The sequence below is a fragment of the Gorilla gorilla genome, chromosome 14, assembly GCF_029281585.2.
Source record: "Gorilla gorilla gorilla isolate KB3781 chromosome 14, NHGRI_mGorGor1-v2.1_pri, whole genome shotgun sequence".
NCBI lineage: Eukaryota > Metazoa > Chordata > Mammalia > Primates > Hominidae > Gorilla > Gorilla gorilla.
In genome coordinates, this window is record NC_073238.2 from 39,550,951 (window position 1) to 39,574,428 (window position 23,478).

The following is a 23,478-nucleotide window of genomic DNA, read 5'->3' on the forward strand; positions in this document are numbered from 1 at the left end:
GGAGCCCAATGAATAATGGGAGGAGCAAAACCAACATAAACATGAATTACTGAGATCACCTCTGTAGGCAACTGGGGCTCGGTGCCACCACTTGGGCACATGCAGGTTGCTTCTCTGAATGGACCAGGAGAAGCATGTGGCCACTGGCTCCATCCCTCCCTGTGTGAGGGAATCCCCTGAAAGGGTTAAATCTCCTGCACTTTGGAGCTGGGTGGTTCTGAGCTGGGCACAACCTACCTGGAGTCAGCGGCTCTGGAGAATACCTAGAGCAGGGTGCAGAAGGTGTGAGGTGTACTCTTGGGAAAAAAGCTTTAGTGCCAGGTGCATCCAAGCCACAGGAAAGTGCTCACTGCCCCGAGTGAGGTGAGGGGGTGTGGCGCAAGGCTCCAGAGGCATCTGACACCCGATAACCCAAATCTGCCCTCATTCCAAAAGGTCTTTCTAAAGTATGTCTGATTATGTAACCTCCTGCTTAAAAACCTCCAGCTCCCAGAGGCTTACAGCGCAGCACCTGCTCCCAGTAGAATACAGTCTGCACCGTCTGGCCACCGCCACCTTCTGACCTTGTCTCCCATCTACCTATCCCCACCAACACATCAGAGCACCTGCAGCACCCTGGACTAGTCATGATTTTGTTGACTAGTTGAGATGTAGTCTTGCTCTTGTTGCCCAGGCTGGAGTGCTGTGGCGCGATCTCGGCTCACTGCAACCTCTGCCTCCTGGGTTTAAGTGATTCCCTGCCTCAGTCTCCCAGGTAGCTGGGACTACAGGTGCCCACCACCACACCCAGCTAATTTTTGTATTTTTAGTAGAGACGGGGGTTTCACCATATTGGCCAGGCTAGTCTTGAGCTCCTGACCTCTGGTGATCCACCCACCTTGGCCTCCCAAAGTGCTGGGATTACAGGCATGAGCCACAGCCTGGCCTCATTCCTTTGTTTTTGTTAATCTCTTTATCTTGAATGTTCCTCCTCTTCCACCTGGTGAATTCCTACTTATCACCTAAAACTCAACCCAACTACCATTTCTCCTGTAGAGCGCTCCTGACTCCTACCACATGCCCCTATCTGGTCTACAGAGAGGGAAAGCAAAAGCATCCCTCTCGTTCCTAAACCTGACATCACAGGCCATGTCACAGGTGGAATGGTGTAGCCGGTCTGTCCATTTTCTTGTATTACATGCTGCCTCTCTCCCCACTATCTTATGAGACCCTTCAGGGCAGAAACTCTTCTGTCTTATTTTCGCATTTTCAGTGCCTTAAACAATGTTTGACCCATAAGTCACTCACAAAATGTTTCTTGAAGAGCAACATGAATTAGTCACATATAATGAACTAGCCACTTTGCAAAGTATTTAATGCATGTGTCACTTAACCACATGGAGGAACCAAAAATTTGTCCTAATAAAGTACACCTGAAATACCAACACGTGGTTAGGCAAAGGGGTTAAACGAACAGAGTCAGATGTAAACAGCTGAGAGTTCCGTTCCTCTACCACTTACTCATCTTCACCATATGGAGAAGCTTCCTCTCTTTTATTTTTATATTTATCCTTTAAAATATAGTCCTGGGGCCAGGCACGGTGGCTCATGCCTGTAATCCCAGCACTTTGGGAGGCCAAGGTGGGCAGAACACGAGGTCAGGAGGTCGAGACCATCCTGGCTAACATGGTGAAACCCCGTCTCTACTAAAAATACAAAAAATTAGCCGGGCGTGGTGGTGGGCACCTGTGGTCCCAGCTACTTGGGAGGCTGAGGCAGGAGAATGGCGTGAACCCGGGAGGCAGAGCTTGCAGTGAGCCAAGATTGCGCCACTGCACTCCAGCCTGGGTGACAGAGCGAGACTCCATCTCAAAAAAATGAAATAAAATAAAGTCCTGGAAGAGCAACTGCTGTACATTTATTAGTTCAAGTCAAAATCCCCAGGGACTTGAAAATGGACACTAAATCAGAGGATCTGGAGTGAAATGCCTTGAGAAAGGGTAAGTGGAGAAATGAATGGCCCTTGCGGAGTGAGAAACCGAGTTAAAGCAGTGGGAACAGTCAGAGAAAACAGCCACAAACACTACATCTCCCAGAGACGAAAGCACTTCCCTAGTAGCTGCACAGGAAGGAGGAGCATGAAACATTTATTACTATTGCACTTTTTCAGAAAGCATTTGGCAAAGAGCCACCTGGCCTGACTCCTGGAGGTGCAGCCCTAGTCCCCCCATCCCAGCCCCACTGCCAGGAGGTGCTGCAGAGCACAGAGGCCCTCTAAGTGGGGTCTCTCCAGTGGCAGAAGGCTCTTAGCCATATTGGATGCATCCCATTATGATCTTGCATTCTATCTAGCATTAACGTTCAAATTGTAAAATCCTAACTCGCTTCTAACTCTGCAATGCACTCAAATATTTAGAATAAATCGAGGTGCTGCAGAGCACAGAGGCCCTCTAAGTGGGGTCTCTCCAGTGGCAGAAGGCTCTTAGCCATATTGGATGCATCCCATTATGATCTTGCATTCTATCTAGCATTAACGTTCAAATTGTAAAATCCTAACTCGCTTCTAACTCTGCAATGCACTCAAATATTTAGAATAAATATTTGCCTCACATTAGGAGAAAGGAAAGAGAAAGCCTATTAAAAGAAAAAAGGCCAGGTGCAGTGGCTCACACCTGTAATCCCAGCATTTTGGGAGGCAGAGGTAGGCGGATCACCTGAGGTCGGGAGTTCGAGACCAGCCCGGCCAGCATGGCAAAACCCCATCTGTACTAAAAATACAAAATTAGCCAGGCATATAATCCCAGCTACTTGGGAGGCTGAGGCAGGAGAATCGCTTGAACCCGGGAGGTGGAGGTTGCAGTTAGCCGAGATCGCACTACTGCACTCCAGCCTGGGCAACAAGAGTGAAACTCTGCTTCAAAATAAAATAAAGAAAAAGAAGAAAAAAAAAAGAGAAATTCTAGCAAATGGAAAAGTCACAGGCTATTTGAAATTTAAAAGTATAATTCTTGGTAGGTAGCAATATTTTAACATGGTTCCTTTAAATTTCTTCTCAACTCAATCCGAAATTTGAAAAAAATAACCCTCAAAAGTTTGGACCTGTATATCCATCCATCCACCCATCTATTCAATCAATAAGGATTTCCTGAGCACCAACGGGATGGCAAGCACTGTGCTTAAGTGTTGAGGATAAAAAGAGGACAACACTTTCTTGCCACTAAAAGAAAGCCTTATAGTCCAGAACAAGAAATGAGACATTTTTCCTTTTCCATGTCCAGTCCCTAGGATATCTTTAATATATTCTCTTTTTCCAATTCTTTTTTTTTTGGTTGGGGGGACAGGGTCTTGCTCTTTCACCCAGTCTGGAGTGCAGTGGAGAGATCATGGCTCACTGTAGCCTTGACCTCCTAGGCTCAAACGATCTTCCCAATTCAGCCTCCCGAGAAGCTGGGACTACAAATGCATGGCACCACACCTAAATTTTTGTAGAGATGGAATCTCATTATGTTGCTCAGGCTGGTGTTGAACTCCTGGGCTCAAGCAATCCTCCCACCTCAACTTCCCAAAGTGCTGGGATTACACTCTTGAGCCACCATGCCCAGCCCTACTTCAGTTATTTTATTAGAAAAGTTATAAAGATAAAAATGTAGTCTGCATTCATGGTCTCTACTTACTCATGTCCCCCGTTAAACTATAAAGCTTCTACTGCCTAATGTCGGCCTCTAATCCCTACTGAAACTGCTCTTGCTAAATGAAAATGACAGGGACAATTTCTACTCTTTAAATGACCTCTAGGTGGCACTGGACATAGTTAATAATTTTCTCAATCAAACTTCCTCCCTGGATCCTGTCTCTCTTTGGTTTTCCAGTGCTCTCTCTTTTGCTGTTTTTTCTTAAGGTCTGCCCAGTTTTGAGGGATTCCTTCTCAGATCTCTTATCTTATTCTAAGAACTGAAAAATTTTATGCATGCCCATGGCTTAATTCTGCACTATAATCTGGTGGCTTCCAGATTTCCCTCTCTAATTGACATCTCTTCCCTTAACACCAGCCCCATATTCCAATTTGTATAAATAGCTCCACTTGGATGTCTCAGAGACATCTCCATGTAATACCCCTAAAACCTAAGCCTCTTTCTCACATACCTGATTCTTCTATTCCCTTCCTAGATGAATGGCAGCCCCATCTATCCCAGTCAGCCTGTGAAAAACCTGGAAGTCACCACTGCTTTATATCCACGCTCATACCTAGGCCCTCTAAATTCAGTCTGACCTTGTATCACTCTTGCGTAAAACCAAAGCTCCAAACTGCCTCTCCATCTTCCTCAATATGACATCCAACACAGCTCTTACTACTGTCTAGTCACATTTTCATTATGATCATATTTTAAAATATGTTGCTCACCACCAAAAGCCATGATGTCCCTTATTTACCTCTCTATATATTCTAACTGGATAACTTTACCCTTCCTACCTGGCTAGAGCCTACACATTCATCCAAAGCCTACTCCTATATGCAAACAGGTCAAAAGGAAGTCTTTGATGACCCCTCCCCAAGCTAGACTTCTTTATGCTATAAGAGCAGTAATTTACAGCAGCAAAACTTGTAAACTTGCAGCAAAACTAAGTAAACTTGTTTACTTAGTAAACAAGTAATGTTTACTAAGGGCTAACCTGTCACACTGGTTCTTAAATGTGTATAAACATCCCCTGGGAGCCTATGAAAATACTGGTCTCCAGGGCCCAGTCTGATGCTCAGCTCATCTGATCTGGGACTGAGCTCAAGAGTCTACATTTTTAACAAGGTACTCTAAGTGATGCTGACACAGTTGGTCAGGGAACTAGATTCTGAGAAACACTGAACTACCGGCTCTCCTCTAATCCACTCACTATGTTGCTACCAAATTAATATTCATAAAATAGCTTTTGTATTAAAACATCAAGTACTTGGCAGCAAGCCTGATTGTGTGCTTCACACATACCTGTCAACTAACTTCAATTCAGTGAGGTTGATATTCTCTACAAAGAAACAGAAGATTACAGGGGTTAACTTGCTCAAACTCTCATTCCTATTGATAGGATTTAAACTTGAGCCTCATTTCAGCTTACCATACCTTGGGTCATTCTCTGTTATAAAAAATGAATGACCAAAAGTTTCACTGGTACCTCCCTGACAGTCGATGGACTCAAATCCTTGGGTTGGATTCGAAGGCCCTGAGTCTTCCCCTCCTTACTTAACTCCCCATACTCCCCACATGAATGCCTCTGATAATTTTCTTAGCAACACTCCCTTTCCTCTTATATTTTAAATCTCTCTTCTCCATTGCATCCCTCTCTAACTGCCAGATACTTGGATCTTCCTTAAATTAAATCACAACATCTTAGAACTGTAAAGGAACATGGCAAACAATGCCTTCATGTAACGGGTGAGGGAATGAGGCCCTGTGCGGAGGTGCCTTTCCCAGATCCCATTGCAGAGCTGGAACTAGGTCCTGGTTCTCCTGGTCCTTGGGCCAGCACTTTCTCCACAAAAAACACCACCTCCCTTCATTTATTCCAAAAACTACACCTTCCTCTTGTGTGAAGGAGCTTTATGGAGTGATGGAAATGTTCTAAAATGGGATTGAAGTGACAGCTGCAAAACTCTCTATTTACTAAAAATCACTGAATTGTACATTTAAAATGGGTGAATATTAAAGTATGTAAATTATATCTCAATAAAGCTGTTAGAAAATAAAATCTTGCCCTTGGAGAATGAACTACACAATTAGTCAGAAGCAGGCTCCAGCACACAGCAGACAGTGGTGCATCATAGTTATCAGCCTACTGCTTGTCCTCAAGTTAAGGTCCCTGTCCTTCCTTAATATTTTTTTGAGACGGAGTTTCGCTTTTGTTGCCCAGGCTGGAATGCAATGGTGCAATCTTGGCTCATGGCAACCTCCGCCTCCGCCTCCCAGATTAAGCCATTCTCCTGCCTCAACCTCCCAAGTAGCTGGGACTACAGACGCCCACCACCACGCCCGGCCAATTTTTGTATTTTTAGTAGAGATGGGGTTTCACCATGTTGGCCAGGCTGGTCTTGAACTCCTGGCCCCAGGTGATCCACCTACCTCAGCCTCCCAAAGTGCTGGGATTACAGGTGTGAGCTACCACGCCCGGCCCCTGTCCTTCCTTTCATAGCAGCCATCTTACCTGCTAACACTGGAAGGTAAGCTTCCCGGGGACACGGGCTTTTGTATTTGGTCCTCTTCTCTGTCCCCAGTTTCTATAATAATACCTGGCATGTGGTAGGCAAATCAAATATTTGTCAAGTGAATGAATTTAAAAACATGCAAACCTCTTTTTCATCACTCGACCACATCGAACCTGGCTTGTTTTTCGAGGGAGGGGATGGCCAACCTGTCCAAAGTTCACAGATGCTTGGGGCAGAGCAGGGACCGGCCAGGCTCCAGGGTCTGTGTTCTAACCACTGCCCTGTGCTGCCTCCCATGAGCATTGAACACACATTAGCTGGGAGTGCCAGCAAATCTGCAAGTAGTGAGATTACCTAGGTCCTAAGAGATGGCCACGTTGGTCAGTATCATTTCATTTAAGAGAGAGCTGGGTGAATTGTTTTTAATGAAGATTAAGAAGGGTTTTGGAATAGCAAGGCTAAGTGTGAATACAGATTGCTGGCTGCGTAATGTGAGCACGTTACCTAAGTGCTGAGTTGGCTTCTTCACAAAAATGAGGAAAAGACCACTGTCCTTGCAGGGTTACTGTGAATAGTATACCAAACAATGTCTGTAATGTACCCAGCACCCTACTTGGCATGCACTAGGCACTCAATAAATGCCAAATGACTGAAAGAAATTGGGGGGAGTTGGGGGCAACGTGGAAAAAGAATCATAGGAAAGGAGAGTAAGGAGATAATATGAGTAAGACAAGGTGGCTCATGCCTGTAATCCCAGCACTTTGGGAGGCTGAGGCGGGCGGATCATGAGGTCAGGAGATCGAGACCATCCTGGCTAACATGATGAAATCCCGTCTCTACTAAAAGTACAAAAAAATTAGCCAGGTGTGGTGACACACGCCTGTAGTCCCAGCTACGCAGGAGGCTGAGGCAGGAGAATCGCTTGAACCTGGAAGATGGAAGTTGCAGTGAGTCGAGATTGCACCACTGCACTCCAGCCTGGGCGACAGAGCGAGACTCCATCTCAAAACAAAACAAACAAACAAACACAAAAACAGAAGAGGCAGAAAGAGGGACTCAGTAACATCTATGTAAATTTTAAACACACACACACATACACACTTGCAGGACAAGCATCTCAATACATTAAATAGACGTTCTGCGGGGAGAGGAATTCGAGTGAGCTGAAGGGGAATACAGAACGAGGCCGGGGCTTGTATGAGCAGAGGTTGCTGATGCTGAGCCCTGAGACCTGAGATACCCAGTCCCACAGGCCTCTCTGTTTCTCTCTCTCACACACACACCTCCCCCAGACTTACGCAAGGACAAGCAAAGAAGGAAAAGGGCACCCTCTCTGCCCACTCAACTTTTGTTCCCAAACTCTCTGATGTTTTGTTTCGCTATCTACCAGCTGCTCAAAAAATCTACCTTCTGCTGGCTCCAGTGAGCCCCAAATCCTCCACGATTCCCCTAGGCCCTCCCTTGCCACAACGCCTTTGCCACCAGTCCTCCTTCCCCTCCTCAAATGCCAAGATTGCTTGTCAAGGCCTTATTTCTTGACAATCTGCCCAATGTCTGCTGTTTCTAGCGAATACATTATTAGATAAAGACTTTGGAATTTACATCTTCCTGGAGGAACTGTCTTGTATACAAGCATGCAGTTGGATCAGTTAAAAACAGGGCAGAGGAGCTGACAATTTCTTCTGTCAAGCTTTTGAAACTAAGTTGAGGAACAGCAACACCCTCTGATAATAATGTCTGGTGATCTGGTAATTTGAATAAGAGCTTCTCACTCACCCAGTTTCACACACATGTGTTCTATTCAACATCTCCAATTTCATTTCTTTTATGATATTCCATGTTTGCTTTCAGATAGCTTGGCTAGAGTGCACCTGAAATTTCTCATATATTGTATATGATCCTTGTGTGTTTAATTTTCATATTTTTGACAACCATATCAACAGAGCAATTTAAGATGAGCAAAAGGATGATGGTTCAGTTAATAAATCTGAGAAATGTTTTTCTTCCTTCTTCCTTGCCGAAGTGGTCAGCTTTTCATGATGGCCACCCTTCCTCTAGTTTACAAACCTATATTCTGCCAACGTTAAGGAATAGCTGAATGAAAGCCAGAAAAGACGTTTCAAGAAAAGAAGGATACTGATGCAAAAATCATCAACCAGAATACTAGCAAATTGAATTCAATAGCACATTAAAAGGATTATATACCATGACCAAGTGGGATTTATTCCTGAAATGCAAGAGTGGTTCACATATGAAAGTCAATCAGTGTAATACACCACATTAAAAGAAAGAAGGAAAAAGCCTCACGTGATCATCTTGGTGCAGAAAAAGCACATGACCAAATTCACACATTTTCACAGTAAAGTAACACTCAACAAACTAGGAATAGAAGAAAAGTACCTCAACATAACAGAGGCCATACGGCATATGAAAACCCCACAGCTAACACCATACTCAAGGGTGCAAGACTAAAACCTTTTCCTCTAAGATCAAGAAGAAGATAAGGATGCCAGCTTTCACCACTTTTATTCAATACAGTACTTGAAGTTCTAGTCAGAACAATTAGCCCAGGCACAATGGCTCATGCCTAGAATCCCAGGACTTTGGGAGGTCAAGGCAGGAGGGTTACTTGAGTCCAGGAGTTTGAGACCAGCCTGGGCAACATAGTGAGACAAATTAAAAAAAAAAAAAAGTAGCTGAGCATGGTGGCGCCTGCCTATAGTTCCAGCTACTCAGGAGGCTGAGGTGGGAGAATCACCTGAGCCCTGGAGGTCAAGGCTGCAGTGAGCTGAGGTCACGCCACTGCTCTCCTGCCTGGGCACTGGAGTGAAACTGTCTCAATAATAATAATAATTATTATTATTATTCCATTAAAATAGTATCAAAAGAATACTTATAAATAACCAATGAGACTAAACACTTGTACACTGAAAACTATAAAATATTGCTAAAAGAAATTAAAGATGGCACAAATAAATGAGACGGCATCCCATGTTCACAGACTGGAAGACAATATTGTTAATTTGTCAATACTACCCCAAGCAATTTACGGATTCCACATAATAACTATCAAAATCCCATGGTATTTTTTGCAGAAATAGAAAAACCTATGGAAGAATACATATTCATCATCTCATAGGACCGTGAATAGCCAAAACGATCTTGAAAAGGAATAAAATTAGAAGACTTACACTTTGATTTCAAAACTTACTACAAATCTACAATAATCAAACAGTGTCGGCTGGCAGGGTAAATCATGCCTGTAATCCCAGCACTTTGGGTAGCTGAGGCTGGAGGATTGCTTGAAACCAGGAGTTAGAGACCAGCCTTGGCAACATAGTGAGACCATGTCTCTACTAAATAAATAAATAAGCTTATTTATTTATTTAAATACAGTGTAGTACTGGCATAAGGGCAGACATACAGACCAATGGAATAACATAAAGAGCTCAGAAATAAACCCTCACATATGTGGTCAACTGAGTTTCAACAAAGGTGCCAAGACCATTCAATGGAGGAAAGGATGGTCTTTTCAACAAATGTCACCAGGAAAACTGGCTCTCTATATGCAAAAGAATAAAGTTTGACCCTTACCTAACACTGTATACAAAAATTAACTCAAAGTGAATCAAAGACCTAAATGTAAGACATAAAAATATAAAATTCTTAGAATACAGGGCAAAAGCTCTGCAAAATTGGATTTGATAGTGATTTCTTGAAATGACACCAAAAGCACATGCAACAAAAGAAAAAATAGGACTTTATCAAGAGTAAAAACTTCTGTGCATCAAGTGACACTGTAAATAGAGTGAAAAAACAACCCACAGACTGGGAGAAAATATTTGCGAGTCATATATCTAAAGGGATTAATGTCCAGAATATATAAAGTATTTCTATAACTCAACAAAAAGCCCAATTAAAAAATGAACAAAGGACTTGAGTAGACATTTCTCTAAAGAAGATATATACAGGCCGGGCATGGTGGCTCACGCCTGTAATCCCAACATTTTGGGAGGCTGAGGCAGATGGATCACCTGAGATCAGGAGTTCAGGACGTGCCTGGCCAACATGATGAAACCCTGTCTCTACTAAAAATACAAACATTAGCCAGGCATGGTGGTGTACATCTGTAATCCCAGCTACTCAGGAGGCTGAGGCAGGAGAATCACCTGAACCCAGGAGGTGGAGGTTGCAGTGATCCAAGATCGCATTGCTGCACTCCAGCCTGGGCAACAAGAGCAAGACTCCATCTCAAAAGAAAAAAACAAAGAAGATATATACAAATGGCCAATAAGCACATGAAAGGATGCTCAATGTCACTAATCATTACAGAAATGCAAATAACAATCACAATGAGATACCACTTCATACCCTAATAATCATTAGGATGGTTATCATAAAAATAAAGTGGAAAACAACAAGTGTTGGCAAGGATGTGAGAAACTGGAACCCTTTGGCATTGTTGGTAAGAATGTAAAACAGCCGCTATGGAAAAGTTTGTTCTTCAAAAAATTAAACATAGAATTATCATAGAATCTAGTAATTCACTTCTGAGTATATATCAAAAAGAATTAAAATTCTTATTCACTTCTTGTTGAGACTTGAAGACTTATACTCCAATGTTCCACACCGGTATTATTCACAATGGCTAAAAAGTAGAAATAATCCAAGTGTCCATTAACTGATGACAGGATAAACAAAACATGGTCTATACATAGAGTGGAATATTATTCAGCCAGAAAAAATGTATGAAATTTGGATACATGCTAATCCATGGATAAATCCTGAAAACATGCTAAGTGAAACACACCAGACAGAAATGGACATATACTGTATTCTACTTATATGAAGCAACTAGAATAGTCAAATTCATAGAGACAGACAGTGGAATGATGGTACCAGGGGCTGGATTGAGGGTGGGGTGATGAGGAATTACTGTTTCATGGGTACACAGTTTTTGTTTGGGATGATGAAAAGTGGATGAGGTAATAGTTGTACAACATCGTGAATGTACTTAATGCCACTGAATTAATTATACATTTAAAAATTGTTAAAGTGTTAAGTTGGTGTTATGTATATTTTACCACAATAGTAATGAACAAAAGAATACTTGAGGGGATTGGGTTCCCACAGGATAAGTGGCAGCTACCCAAATTAGAATTTCCACATCCACCAAAACAACCATACAGATCAACAGGGAGGACAAACTAGATTGCCCCTGGCATACACTTGCAACATTATTAAGAGTCAGAGAATTTTATAAATTTCAATTTAAATATGACTGCAGAAATAAAGGCCTGAGACCAGTAGATCCACCGTCTATACCAGAGTGGACAATCAGGTAAAGAATGCATAGAAGACAGTACAATGAGGTTTTGCTGGTGATGGATCAGTAAATGTCAACTAGAGCTCATTCCCAGAAGGAAAGGATCTCTCTCTCAGTAAAAACATTGACACCATGTCTGAAAACTGGGGAGTCAAAGGAAAGGGCAGTCTTGAGAAAACATTAGTTCTAAAAGGATATCTTTGAAAAGAATATCTTGGAAGGGTAGAGGTAACGGAAGAGAAGAAAACGGCTAAAGATAAACATCCTCCTGAGACAAGATGATATAAACAAGTTGAGACAGACAACAAAGGCACCCTTTATTAAGGACACTGTACTTCACTATAGCAATGAAAGAGGAAGCTCTTGAACTAAGAAAACTGTTAAGACATGCAAACTCTTCCATTCTTCTACATAGGATTGTCTGTTATCACTGGTCCAGGCAAATCCAACACAAATACTAATGAACAGAAAATGAAAAACAAACAAGCATTCATGTGAAGTTATTAATTAAAAAAATTATACATAAAACTTTTCAATAGATGAAACCCAAAAGAGAAAGATTACAGGCACAGGCAAATGGTAACAAAACTAAAAGATGGTTTAAAATATACGTAAAAATGCAAGTACTGATGAGATAAGCAACCACTTATCACAAATACAAAAACTCGAATAAAAATGGAGGAAAAAAGTGAAACAAGAACTACTGAACTTAAATAAGCTAAAGCAAAAGGAAAATATTTCAGAAATAAAAATTAAATTTTGTTTGCAAAGGGAAATATGAATAACTGAACATACAATAAGAAACATAAAGGAAAGAAATTAAAAGTGCCCAAAAATTAAATAGAAATTAACAAAAGATGGTAACAGGATCAGAAAGTAATACGTATAGAAGATAAACAAGATCTAATACGCATACAATTTGAGTTCCCAAAAAAGGAAAGAAAAACAGTGTTTAAAACTCATTCAAGAAAACTGCCTAAATACAAGCAGACTTGAATCTACATGATGGTATACCTGGAAAACTGACTTAGAGGAGTCAAGACATAATCTTGCAAAACTATTGACTTTAAAAAGAAAAAAAAAACCCACTGGACTTTAAGGCAAAAAACCAAGTCACTTACGAGGGAAAGAAATCAGGTTGGCTTCAGACTTCATGACAATATACAAAACAAGAAAATAATGGAACAACGTTTTCAGGAAAACCTAAGAAAGAAGTGTGAGCATGGTCATATGAAAATGGCTTTGTTCTTAGAGGACACACACTTTAAATATTTAAGGAACATAGGGCATCATATCATAGCATCTTACTCTCAGAGGGATTCAGGAAAAAATGTCCCTTCTGTACTTGCCAATTTTTCAGTGTGGCTGGATTGTTTCAAAATAAAAAGAATAGCAAAGAAAACCCTGAGAAAGAAGAGTGATGAGGCAGAGCTAGCTCTACCATGTAGCCTAGATAAATACAACTGGATGGGTTTGGCACATCAATACAGATACACACGCTGCAGAACAGAATCAAGAACTACATAAAAGTGACATCTGAAATCACTGACAAGATGAACTTACTAATAAATGATTCAAACAACCAGGTAGCCATTTGGGAAACAGATAAATTTGGATCCATACATCTTTCTATATATCAGAACGAATTCCAAATGGATCAATCAAATGTAAAAACATAGAACCCTTTAAATATTGAGAACATGAGTGAATCCTTTATAACCTAGTATTAGAGCAGTCTAATTATGATTCAAAACAAGAAGTAATATAAGACTAATACAATTCTACCTCCTAAATGTCAAACTCTTCTACAAGGCAAAAAACATAAGCAGCAAATGACAAACTGGGAGATTATTATTTGCAGGTCTGTTTTCCAATATCTCAGGCTCACCTTGTACTCTCCCTTCAGTTTTGGAATCAACCATTTGTCCAAGAAAACTTTTGTTCCTTTGCACATTATATCACAAAATATAAAAAGCTCCCTAAAATATAAAAAGCTCTTAATAACTACCTATTTTTTTAGAAAAAAATAGGCAAAAGACACGAATAATTCACAGAAAAAGTGCAAATGATCTTAACTACATGAAAAAAATGAAAAAAAAATTGATGCCTTGTCCATCGATGCTATCTTTACCATGCTCAAAACTTACAGACTATAATCCTATGTAGAAGAATGAAGAGTATGCATGTCTTTTTTTTTTTTTTCTTTTTTTTTTTTTATTATACTTTAAGTTTTAGGGTACATGTGCACATTGTGCAGGTTAGTTACATATGTATACATGTGCCATGCTGGTGCGCTGCACCCACTAACTCGTCATCTAGCATTAGGTATATCTCCCGATGCTATCCCTCCCCCCTCCCCCCACCCCACAACAGTCCCCAGAGTGTGATATTCCCCTTCCTGTGTCTATGTGATCCCATTGTTCAATTCCCACCTATGAGTGAGAATATGCGGTGTTTGGTTTTTTGTTCTTGCGATAGTTTACTGAGAATGATGGTTTCCAATTTCATCCATGTCCCTACAAAGGACATGAACTCATCATTTTTTATGGCTGCATAGTATTCCATGGTGTATATGTGCCACATTTTCTTAATCCAGTCTATCATTGTTGGACATTTGGGTTGGTTCCAAGTCTTTGCTATTGTGAATAATGCCGCAATAAACATACGTGTGCATGTGTCTTTATAGCAGCATGATTTATAGTCCTTTGGGTATATACCCAGTAATGGGATGGCTGGGTCAAATGGTATTTCTAGTTCTAGATCCCTGAGGAATCGCCACACTGACTTCCACAATGGTTGAACTAGTTTACAGTCCCACCAACAGTGTAAAAGTGTTCCTATTTCTCCACATCCTCTCCAGCACCTGTTGTTTCCTGACTTTTTAATGATTGCCATTCTAACTGGTGTGAGATGATGTCTCATAGTGGTTTTGATTTGCATTTCTCTGATGGCCAGTGATGATGAGCATTTTTTCATGTGTTTTTTGGCTGCATAAATGTCTTCTTTTGAGAAGTGTCTGTTCATGTCCTTTGCCCACTTTTTGATGGGGTTGTTTGTTTTTTTCTTGTAAATTTGTTTGAGTTCATTGTAGATTCTGGATATTAGCCCTTTGTCAGATGAGTAGGTTGCGAAAATTTTCTCCCATGTTGTAGGTTGCCTGTTCACTCTGATGGTAGTTTCTTTTGCTGTGCAGAAGCTGTTTAGTTTAATTAGATCCCATTTGTCAATTTTGTCTTTTGTTGCCATTGCTTTTGGTGTTTTGGACATGAAGTCCTTGCCCACGCCTACGTCCTGAATGGTAATGCCTAGGTTTTCTTCTAGGGTTTTTATGGTTTTAGGTCTAACGTTTAAATCTTTAATCCATCTTGAATTGATTTTTGTATAAGGTGTAAGGAAGGGATCCAGTTTCAGCTTTCTACATATGGCTAGCCAGTTTTCCCAGCACCATTTATTAAATAGGGAATCCTTTCCCCATTGCTTGTTTTTCTCAGGTTTGTCAAAGATGAGATAGTTGTAGGTATGTGGCGTTATTTCTGAGGGCTCTGTTCTGTTCCATTGATCTATATCTCTGTTTTGGTACCAGTACCATGCTGTTTTTGTTACTGTAGCCTTGTAGTATAGCTTGAAGTCAGGTAGTGTGATGCCTCCAGCTTTGTTCTTTTGGCTTAGGATTGACTTGGCAATGCGGGCTCTTTTTTGGTTCCATATGAACTTTAAAGTAGTTTTTTCCAATTCTGTGAAGAAAGTCATTGGTAGCTTGATGGGGATGGCATTGAATCTGTAAATTACCTTGGGCAGTATGGCCATTTTCACGATATTGATTCTTCCTACCCATGAGCATGGAATGTTCTTCCATTTGTTTGTATCCTCTTTTATTTCCTTGAGCAGTGGTTTGTAGTTCTCCTTGAAGAGGTCCTTCACATCCCTTGTAAGTTGGATTCCTAGGTATTTTATTCTCTTTGAAGCAATTGTGAATGGGAGTTCACTCATGATTTGGCTCTCTGTTTGTCTGTTGTTGGTGTATAAGAATGCTTGTGATTTTTGTACATTGATTTTGTATCCTGAGACTTTGCTGAAGTTGCTTATCAGCTTAAGGAGATTTTGGGCTGAGACAATGGGGTTTTCTAGATAAACAATCATGTCGTCTGCAAACAGGGACAATTTGACTTCCTCTTTTCCTAATTGAATACCCTTTATTTCCTTCTCCTGCCTGATTGCCCTGGCCAGAACTTCCAACACTATGTTGAATAGGAGCGGTGAGAGAGGGCATCCCTGTCTTGTGCCAGTTTTCAAAGGGAATGCTTCCAGTTTTTGCCCATTCAGTATGATATTGGCTGTGGGTTTGTCATAGATAGCTCTTATTATTTTGAAATACGTCCCATCAATACCTAATTTATTGAGAGTTTTTAGCATGAAGGGTTGTTGAATTTTGTCAAAGGCTTTTTCTGCATCTATTGAGATAATCATGTGGTTTTTGTCTTTGGCTCTGTTTATATGCTGGATTACATTTATTGATTTGTGTATATTGAACCAGCCTTGCATCCCAGGGATGAAGCCCACTTGATCATGGTGGATAAGCTTTTTGATGTGCTGCTGGATTCGGTTTGCCAGTATTTTATTGAGGATTTTTGCATCAATGTTCATCAAGGATATTGGTCTAAAATTCTCTTTTTTGGTTGTGTCTCTGCCCGGCTTTGGTATCAGAATGATGCTGGCCTCATAAAATGAGTTAGGGAGGATTCCCTCTTTTTCTATTGATTGGAATAGTTTCAGAAGGAATGGTACCAGTTCCTCCTTGTACCTCTGGTAGAATTCGGCTGTGAATCCATCTGGTCCTGGACTCTTTTTGGTTGGTAAACTATTGATTATTGCCACAATTTCAGCTCCTGTTATTGGTCTATTCAGAGATTCAACTTCTTCCTGGTTTAGTCTTGGGAGAGTGTATGTGTCGAGGAATGTATCCATTTCTTCTAGATTTTCTAGTTTATTTGCTTAGAGGTGTTCGTAGTATTCTCTGATGGTAGTTTGTATTTCTGTGGGATCGGTGGTGATATCCCCTTTATCATTTTTTATTGTGTCTATTTGATTCTTCTCTCTTTTTTTCTTTATTAGTCTTGCTAGCGGTCTATCAATTTTGTTGATCCTTTCAAAAAACCAGCTCCTGGATTCATTGATTTTTTGAAGGGTTTTTTGTGTCTCTATTTCCTTCAGTTTTGCTCTGATTTTAGTTATTTCTTGCCTTCTGCTAGCTTTTGAATGTGTTTGCTCTTGCTTTTCTAGTTCTTTTAATTGTGATGTTAGGGTGTCAATTTTGGATCTTTCCTGCTTTCTCTTGTGGGCATTTAGTGCTATAAATTTCCCTCTACACACTGCTTTGAATGCATCCCAGAGATTCTGGTATGTTGTGTCTTTGTTCTCGTTGGTTTCAAAGAACATCTTTATTTCTGCCTTCATTTCGTTATGTACCCAGTAGTCATTCAGGAGCAGGTTGTTCAGTTTCCATGTAGTTGAGCGGCTTTGAGTGAGATTTTTAATCCTGAGTTCTAGTTTGATTGCACTGTGGTCTGAGAGATAGTTTGTTATAATTTCTGTTCTTTTACATTTGCTGAGGAGAGCTTTACTTCCAAGTATGTGGTCAATTTTGGAATAGGTGTGGTGTGGTCCTGAAAAAAATGTATATTCTGTTGATTTGGGGTGGAGAGTTCTGTAGATGTCTATTAGGTCCGCTTGGTGCAGAGCTGAGTTCAATTCCTGGGTATCCTTGTTGACTTTCTGTCTCGTTGATCTGTCTAATGTTGACAGTGGGATGTTAAAGTCTCCCATTATTAATGTGTGGGAGTCTAAGTCTCTTTGTAGGTCACTCAGGACTTGCTTTATGAATCTGGGTGCTCCTGTATTGGGTGCATATATATTTAGGATAGTTAGCTCCTCTTGTTGAATTGATCCCTTTACCATTATGTAATGGCCTTCTTTGTCTCTTTTGATCTTTGTTGGTTTAAAGTCTGTTTTGTCAGAGACTAGGATTGCAACCCCTGCCTTTTTTTGTTTTCCATTTGCTTGGTAGATCTTCCTCCATCCTTTTATTTTGAGCCTATGTGTGTCTCTGCACGTGAGATGGGTTTCCTGAATACAGCACACTGATGGGTCTTGACTCTTTATCCAACTTGCCAGTCTGTGTCTTTTAATTGGAGAATTTAGTCCATTTACATTTAAAGTTAATATTGTTATGTGTGAATTTGATCCTGTCATTATGATGTTAGCTGGTGATTTTGCTCATTAGTTGATGCAGTTTCTTCCTAGTCTCGATGGTCTTTACATTTTGGCATGATTTTGCAGCGGCTGGTACCGGTTGTTCCTTTCCATGTTTAGCGCTTCCTTCAGGAGCTCTTTTAGGGCAGGCCTGGTGGTGACAAAATCTCTCAGCATTTGCTTGTCTGTAAAGTATTTTATTCCTCCTTCACTTATGAAGCTTAGTTTGGCTGGATATGAAATTCTGGGTTGAAAATTCTTTTCTTTAAGAATGTTGAATATTGGCCCCCACTCTCTTCTGGCTTGTAGGGTTTCTGCCGAGAAATCCGCTGTTAGTCTGATGGGCTTCCCTTTGAGGGTAACCCGACCTTTCTCTCTGGCTGCCCTTAACATTTTTTCCTTCATTTCAACTTTGGTGAATCTGACAATTATGTGTCTTGGAGTTGCTCTTCTCGAGGAGTATCTTTGTGGCGTTCTCTGTATTTCCTGAATCTGAATGTTGGCCTGCCTTGCTAGATTGGGGAAGTTCTCCTGGATAATATCCTGCAGTGTTTTCCAACTTGGTTCCATTCTCCGCATCACTTTCAGCTACACCAATCAGACGTAGATTTGGTCTTTTCACATAGTCCCATATTTCTTGGAGGCTTTGCTCATTTCTTTTTATTCTTTTTTCTCTAGACTTCCCTTCTCGCTTCATTTCATTCATTTCATCTTCCATTGCTGATACCCTTTCTTCCAGTTGATCGCATCGGCTCCTGAGACTTCTGCATTCTTCACGTAGTTCTCGAGCCTTGGTTTTCAGCTCCATCAGCTCCTTTAAGCACTTCTCTGTATTGGTTATTCTAGTTATACATTCGTCTAAATTTTTTTCAAAGTTTTCAACTTCTTTGCCTTTGGTTTGAATGTCCTCCCGTAGCTCAGAGTAATTTGATCGTCTGAAGCCTTCTTCTCTCAGCTCGTCAAAATCATTCTCCATCCAGCTTTGTTCCATTGCTGGTGAGGGACTGCGTTCCTTTGGAGGAGGAGAGGTGCTCTGCGTTTTAGAGTTTCCAGTTTTTCTGTTCTGTTTTTTCCCCATCTTTGTGGTTTTATCTACTTTTGGCCTTTGATGATGGTGATGTACAGATGGGTTTTCACTGTGGATGTCCTTTCTGTTTGTTAGTTTTCCTTCTAACAGACAGGACCCTCAGCTGCAGGTCTGTTGGAATACCCTGCTGTGTGAGGTGTCAGTGTGCCCCTGCTGGGGGGTGCCTCCCAGTTAGGCTGCTCGGGGGTCAGGGGTCAGGGACCCACTTGAGGAGGCAGTCTGCCCGTTCTCAGATCTCCAGCTGCGTGCTGGGAGAACCACTGCTCTCTTCAAAGCTGTCAGACAGGGACATTTAAGTCTGCAGAGGTTACTGCTGTCTTTTTGTTTGTCTGTGCCCTGCCCCCAGAGGTGGAGCCTACAGAGGCAGGCAAGCCTCCTTGAGCTGTGGTGGGCTCCACCCAGTTCGAGCTTCCCGGCTGCTTTGTTTACCTAAGCAAGCCTGGGCAATGGCGGGCGCCCCTCCCCCAGCCTCGCTGCCGCCTTGCAGTTTGATCTCAGACTGCTGTGCTAGCAATCAGCGAGATTCCGTGGGCGTAGGACCCTCCAAGTCAGGTGTGGGATATAGTCTCGTGGTGCGCCGTTTTTTAAGCCGGTCTGAAAAGCGCAATATTCGGGTGGGAGTGACCCGATTTTCCAGGTGCGTCCGTCACCCCTTTCTTTGACTCGGAAAGGGAACTCCCTGACCCCTTGCGCTTCCCAGGTGAGGCAATGCCTCGCCCTGCTTCGGCTCGCGCACGGTGCGCGCACCCACTGGCCTGCGCCCACTGTCTGGCACTCCCTAGTGAGATGAACCCGGTACCTCAGATGGAAATGCAGAAATCACCCGTCTTCTGCGTCGCTTACGCTGGGAGCTGTAGACCGGAGCTGTTCCTATTCGGCCATCTTGGCTCCTCCCCCCAAGAGTATGCGTGTCTTAACAGTTGTCTTAGTTCAAGAGTTTCCTCTTTCGTTGCTATAATGAAGTACAGTATCTTTAATAAAGGGTGCCTTTGTTGTCTGTCTCCTGACTTGTTTATACTGGCTTGTCTCAGGAGGGTGTTTACTTACATATGGTGGCTCATGCCTGTTATCCCAGCACTTTGGGAGGCTGAGGAGGGCAGATCACTTAAGGTCAGGAGTTCAAGACCAGCCTGGCCAACATGGTGAGATGAGACCTCATCTCTACAAAAAATACAAAAATCGCTGGGCATGCTGGTGTGTGTGTCCCTGTGGTCCCAGCTACTCAGGAGGCTGAGGCATGAATCGCTTGAAACCTGGAGGTGGGGATTGCAGTGAGCTGAGATTATGCCACTGCACTCCAGCCTGGGCAACAGAGTGAGACTCTATCAAGTAAATAAATAAGAATTCCCCACTTTGGGAGGCCGAGGCAGGCGGATCACTTGAGATTAGGAGTTCAAGACCAGCCTAATCAACACGGTGAAACCCTGTCTCTACTAAAAATATAAAAAATTAGCCAGGCGTGGTGGCAGGCGCCTGTAATCCCAGCTACTTGGGAGGCTGAGGCAGGAGAATCACTTGAACCAGGGAGGCAGAGGTTGCAGTGAGCCGAGATGGCACCACTGCACTCCAGCCTGGGTGATCCAGCGAGACTTGTCTCAAAAAATAAAAATAAAAATAAAAAATCCCTTCATCTTTACTCCATTCCCTGAGCTACTTCTACTCTGGCTGACCTGTTTAAAACATCCTCAACAAAAATACCCTCTTCTCAGCCAGTCATTTTCTTCCTCATATTTACAACCAGATCTGTCTTTGGAGAAACATTTCACCTCGAATGTTTGACTCACTGGACCCTGCTGTTTCTGGAGGTTGTTCCTTCTGGTGGGTTCCTGGTCTCGCTGACTTCATGAAGGAAGTCAACTTCGCAGTGAGTGTTACAGCTCTTAAAGGTGGCAGGAACCCAAAGAGTGAGCAGCAGCAAGATTTATTGTGAAGAGCAAAAGAACAAACCTTCCACAAGGTTGAAGGGAACCAGAGTGGGTTACTGCTACTGGCTGGGGGGGTTTGGGGTGGGGGGTGATCAGCTTTTAATCCCTAATTTGTCTGTGCCCATGTCCTGCTGACTGGCCCATTTTACAGAGTGCTGATTGGTCCATCTTACAGAGTGCTGATTGGCCCATTTTACAGAGTTCTGATTGGTGTGTTTTTACACAGCACTGATGGGTGCATTTTACAAACCTCTAGCTAGCTACAGAGTGCTAATTGGTGCGTTTTACAGTCCTCTTGGAGACAGAAAAGTTCTCCAAGTCCCCACTTGACCCAGAAGTCCAGCTGGCTTCACCTCTCACTGCTTTCCAGTGTATGTGTACTCACTGGACCCAGCACTTCTTTTAAAAATGCCAGCAAGGCCAGGCGTGGTGGCTCACACCTGTAATCCCAGCATGTTGGGAGGCTGAGGTAGGGGATCACGAGGTCAGGAGATTGAGACCATCCTGGCCAACATGATGGTGAAACCCCGTCTCTACTAAAATACAAAAAATTAGCCAGGCATGGTGGCACGTGCCTGTAGTCCTAGCTACTCAGGAGGCTGAGGCAGGGGAATTACTTGAACCCGGGAGGCAGAGGTTGCAGTGAGCCGAGATTGCGCCACTGCACTTCAGCCTGGCAACACAGCAAGACTCTGTCTCAAACAAACAAACAAACAAATGCAGGCAAGTAAGTGTAAAAAGTTAAAACAAAATTAGAGAATCAGCATTTTGTAACACCAAAGAAATAACTGATTTGGGCAAGTATAATTAATGGATAGGTTGTTAAGGAAAGGGATATTCAATTTGATGCCAAAATATCACCCCATAGAGCGTTTGCTGAGTTCAAAGGGAAAAAATGTATCTTTACAATGAAAAGATAACCAAGTGATTAAATTTAGCATCACTAACAATGGAACCACCTGGCATTATATCCTCCCGCAGTAATTCAATATTAAGTACACAGCATCTTTCCTGAAATGCTAACTCTGAATTTCATCTAGTACCTACTTGACAGCAGGTACAGTAGACAGAGGAACAAGTTAAATTACACCACGAAGAAACAATCAGACAAAAGCAGAAAGTGGGAAAACTACAACTGGTCTGGTGCAAAAGGTCAATGCAGAGGGGAAGAGGTGACCGGATGTTCAACACAGAGACTGATGAGCTATAACCAAATGCAATGCACAAACCTCAGCTGGATACTGACGCAAAATAGCAGGACAAAGGCCATTTGGGAACTAATGGAAAAACAGAACTTTGTACAAATGGTTTCATCCCTCAGGAGGGGCACGGTTACACCACAGTTAACAAAGAGCCCAAAATCTCAGTGGCTTAAAACAAAGGTTTATTTCTCACTCCCACTTGTATCACAATGTTTCAGAAGTGTGATGCTCCCTAGCCTGTTGCTCTTTCTACAAGAGTAATTCTGAGGTGGGGCGTGGTGGCTCACGCCTGTAATCCCAGCACTTTGGGAGGCCAAAGCCGGTGGATCACCTGAAGTCAGGAGTTTGAGACCACCCTAACATGGAGAAACCCCGTCTCTACTAAAACAACAAAATTAGCCTGGTGTGGTGGTGTATGCCTGTTATCCCAGCTACTCCGGAGGCTGAGGCAGGAGAATCACTTGAACCCAGAGGCGGAGGTTGTGGTGAGACAAGATTGTGCCACTTTAACTCTGTCCTGGGAAACAAGAGTGAAACTCCGTCTCAAAAAAAAAAAAAAATAATAATAATAATTCTGCATCCCTTTAAGAACAAACAAGATGTTTACTGACCATGATGGGTGGTTTACAGCAGTGTTTCTCAAAGTATGATTCCCCAACCATTTGCATCACAATATCCAAAATATTGCTGAGTGCAAACAATTTATTGGTATGCAAATGATTTTAACTCCAGAGTCCCAACCCCTAACTACTGAATCAGAAACCGAACACCAGGGCTATAGAGTCTACTACTAGCTTCTGAAAGTTCCTTTCAGTTATGCAGGCCACTTTTTATAAAAGTTGCCATTTAAATGGATATTTTACTTTCCTAGAAATAACTAGAGTAGCACAAATACTGTTTATTAAAATGTCAAGGTTTCATGTTTACATTTTCTTATATCAAGTACAATGGTATATATACTCTTTTTTTGAGATAATTATTCTAGATTCCAGGCTTTCTTCTAGATGTAAGTTCCTAAAGCTTATAGTTTACATTGATATCTAGACATATATCTTAAACAGTCTCCAAATTTTCTTTAATTAATCAAAGTATGTTAATGTCACTTGGAATTCTACATGGAAAAGCCAACAAAATAACTAAAACTTGACTAATGAAGATCAGCGTCACTAATAAAAGTCTGCAACTGTAGTATTAGGTTGGTGCAAAAGCAATTGCGGTTTTTGTCATCACTTTCAATGGCAAAAGCCCCAATTACTTTTGCAGCAACTATATAGTTTTATAAATGATCAGCATTTAATCCAACTTAGCATGTCAACTGGAAATTTTTCAATATTTTAAAGCTGACCTTCTGCAAAAAATGTTTCAAAACAGGCTTGACTGACACCACCTCCCTGCTCTGCTACCTGACCAAATAAATTGAATTTGTTTTAAAAGAGTTCCCTTCATCTTTACTCAAGATTCCCTGAGCTACTTCTAGCCTAGCTGACCTTTTCAAAACACCCTCAATAAAATTATCCTCT

The 23,478-nt window shown here is 41.8% G+C and overlaps 1 protein-coding gene across 1 annotated transcript in view; it reads left to right on the forward strand.

Annotated features, from left to right (window-relative positions):
- Positions 1–23,302, forward strand: part of LOC129526178 (uncharacterized protein C9orf85-like) — a 44,622-nt gene extending 21,320 nt beyond the window's left edge. Inside the window, exon 5 of the mRNA XM_063697210.1 lies at positions 20,573–23,302. Within this exon, the coding sequence (XP_063553280.1) occupies positions 20,573–20,610 (38 nt within the window). The 3' untranslated portion in view covers positions 20,611–23,302. The remainder of the gene's footprint in view (positions 1–20,572) is intronic.
- The last annotated feature ends 176 nt before the right edge of the window (positions 23,303–23,478 follow it).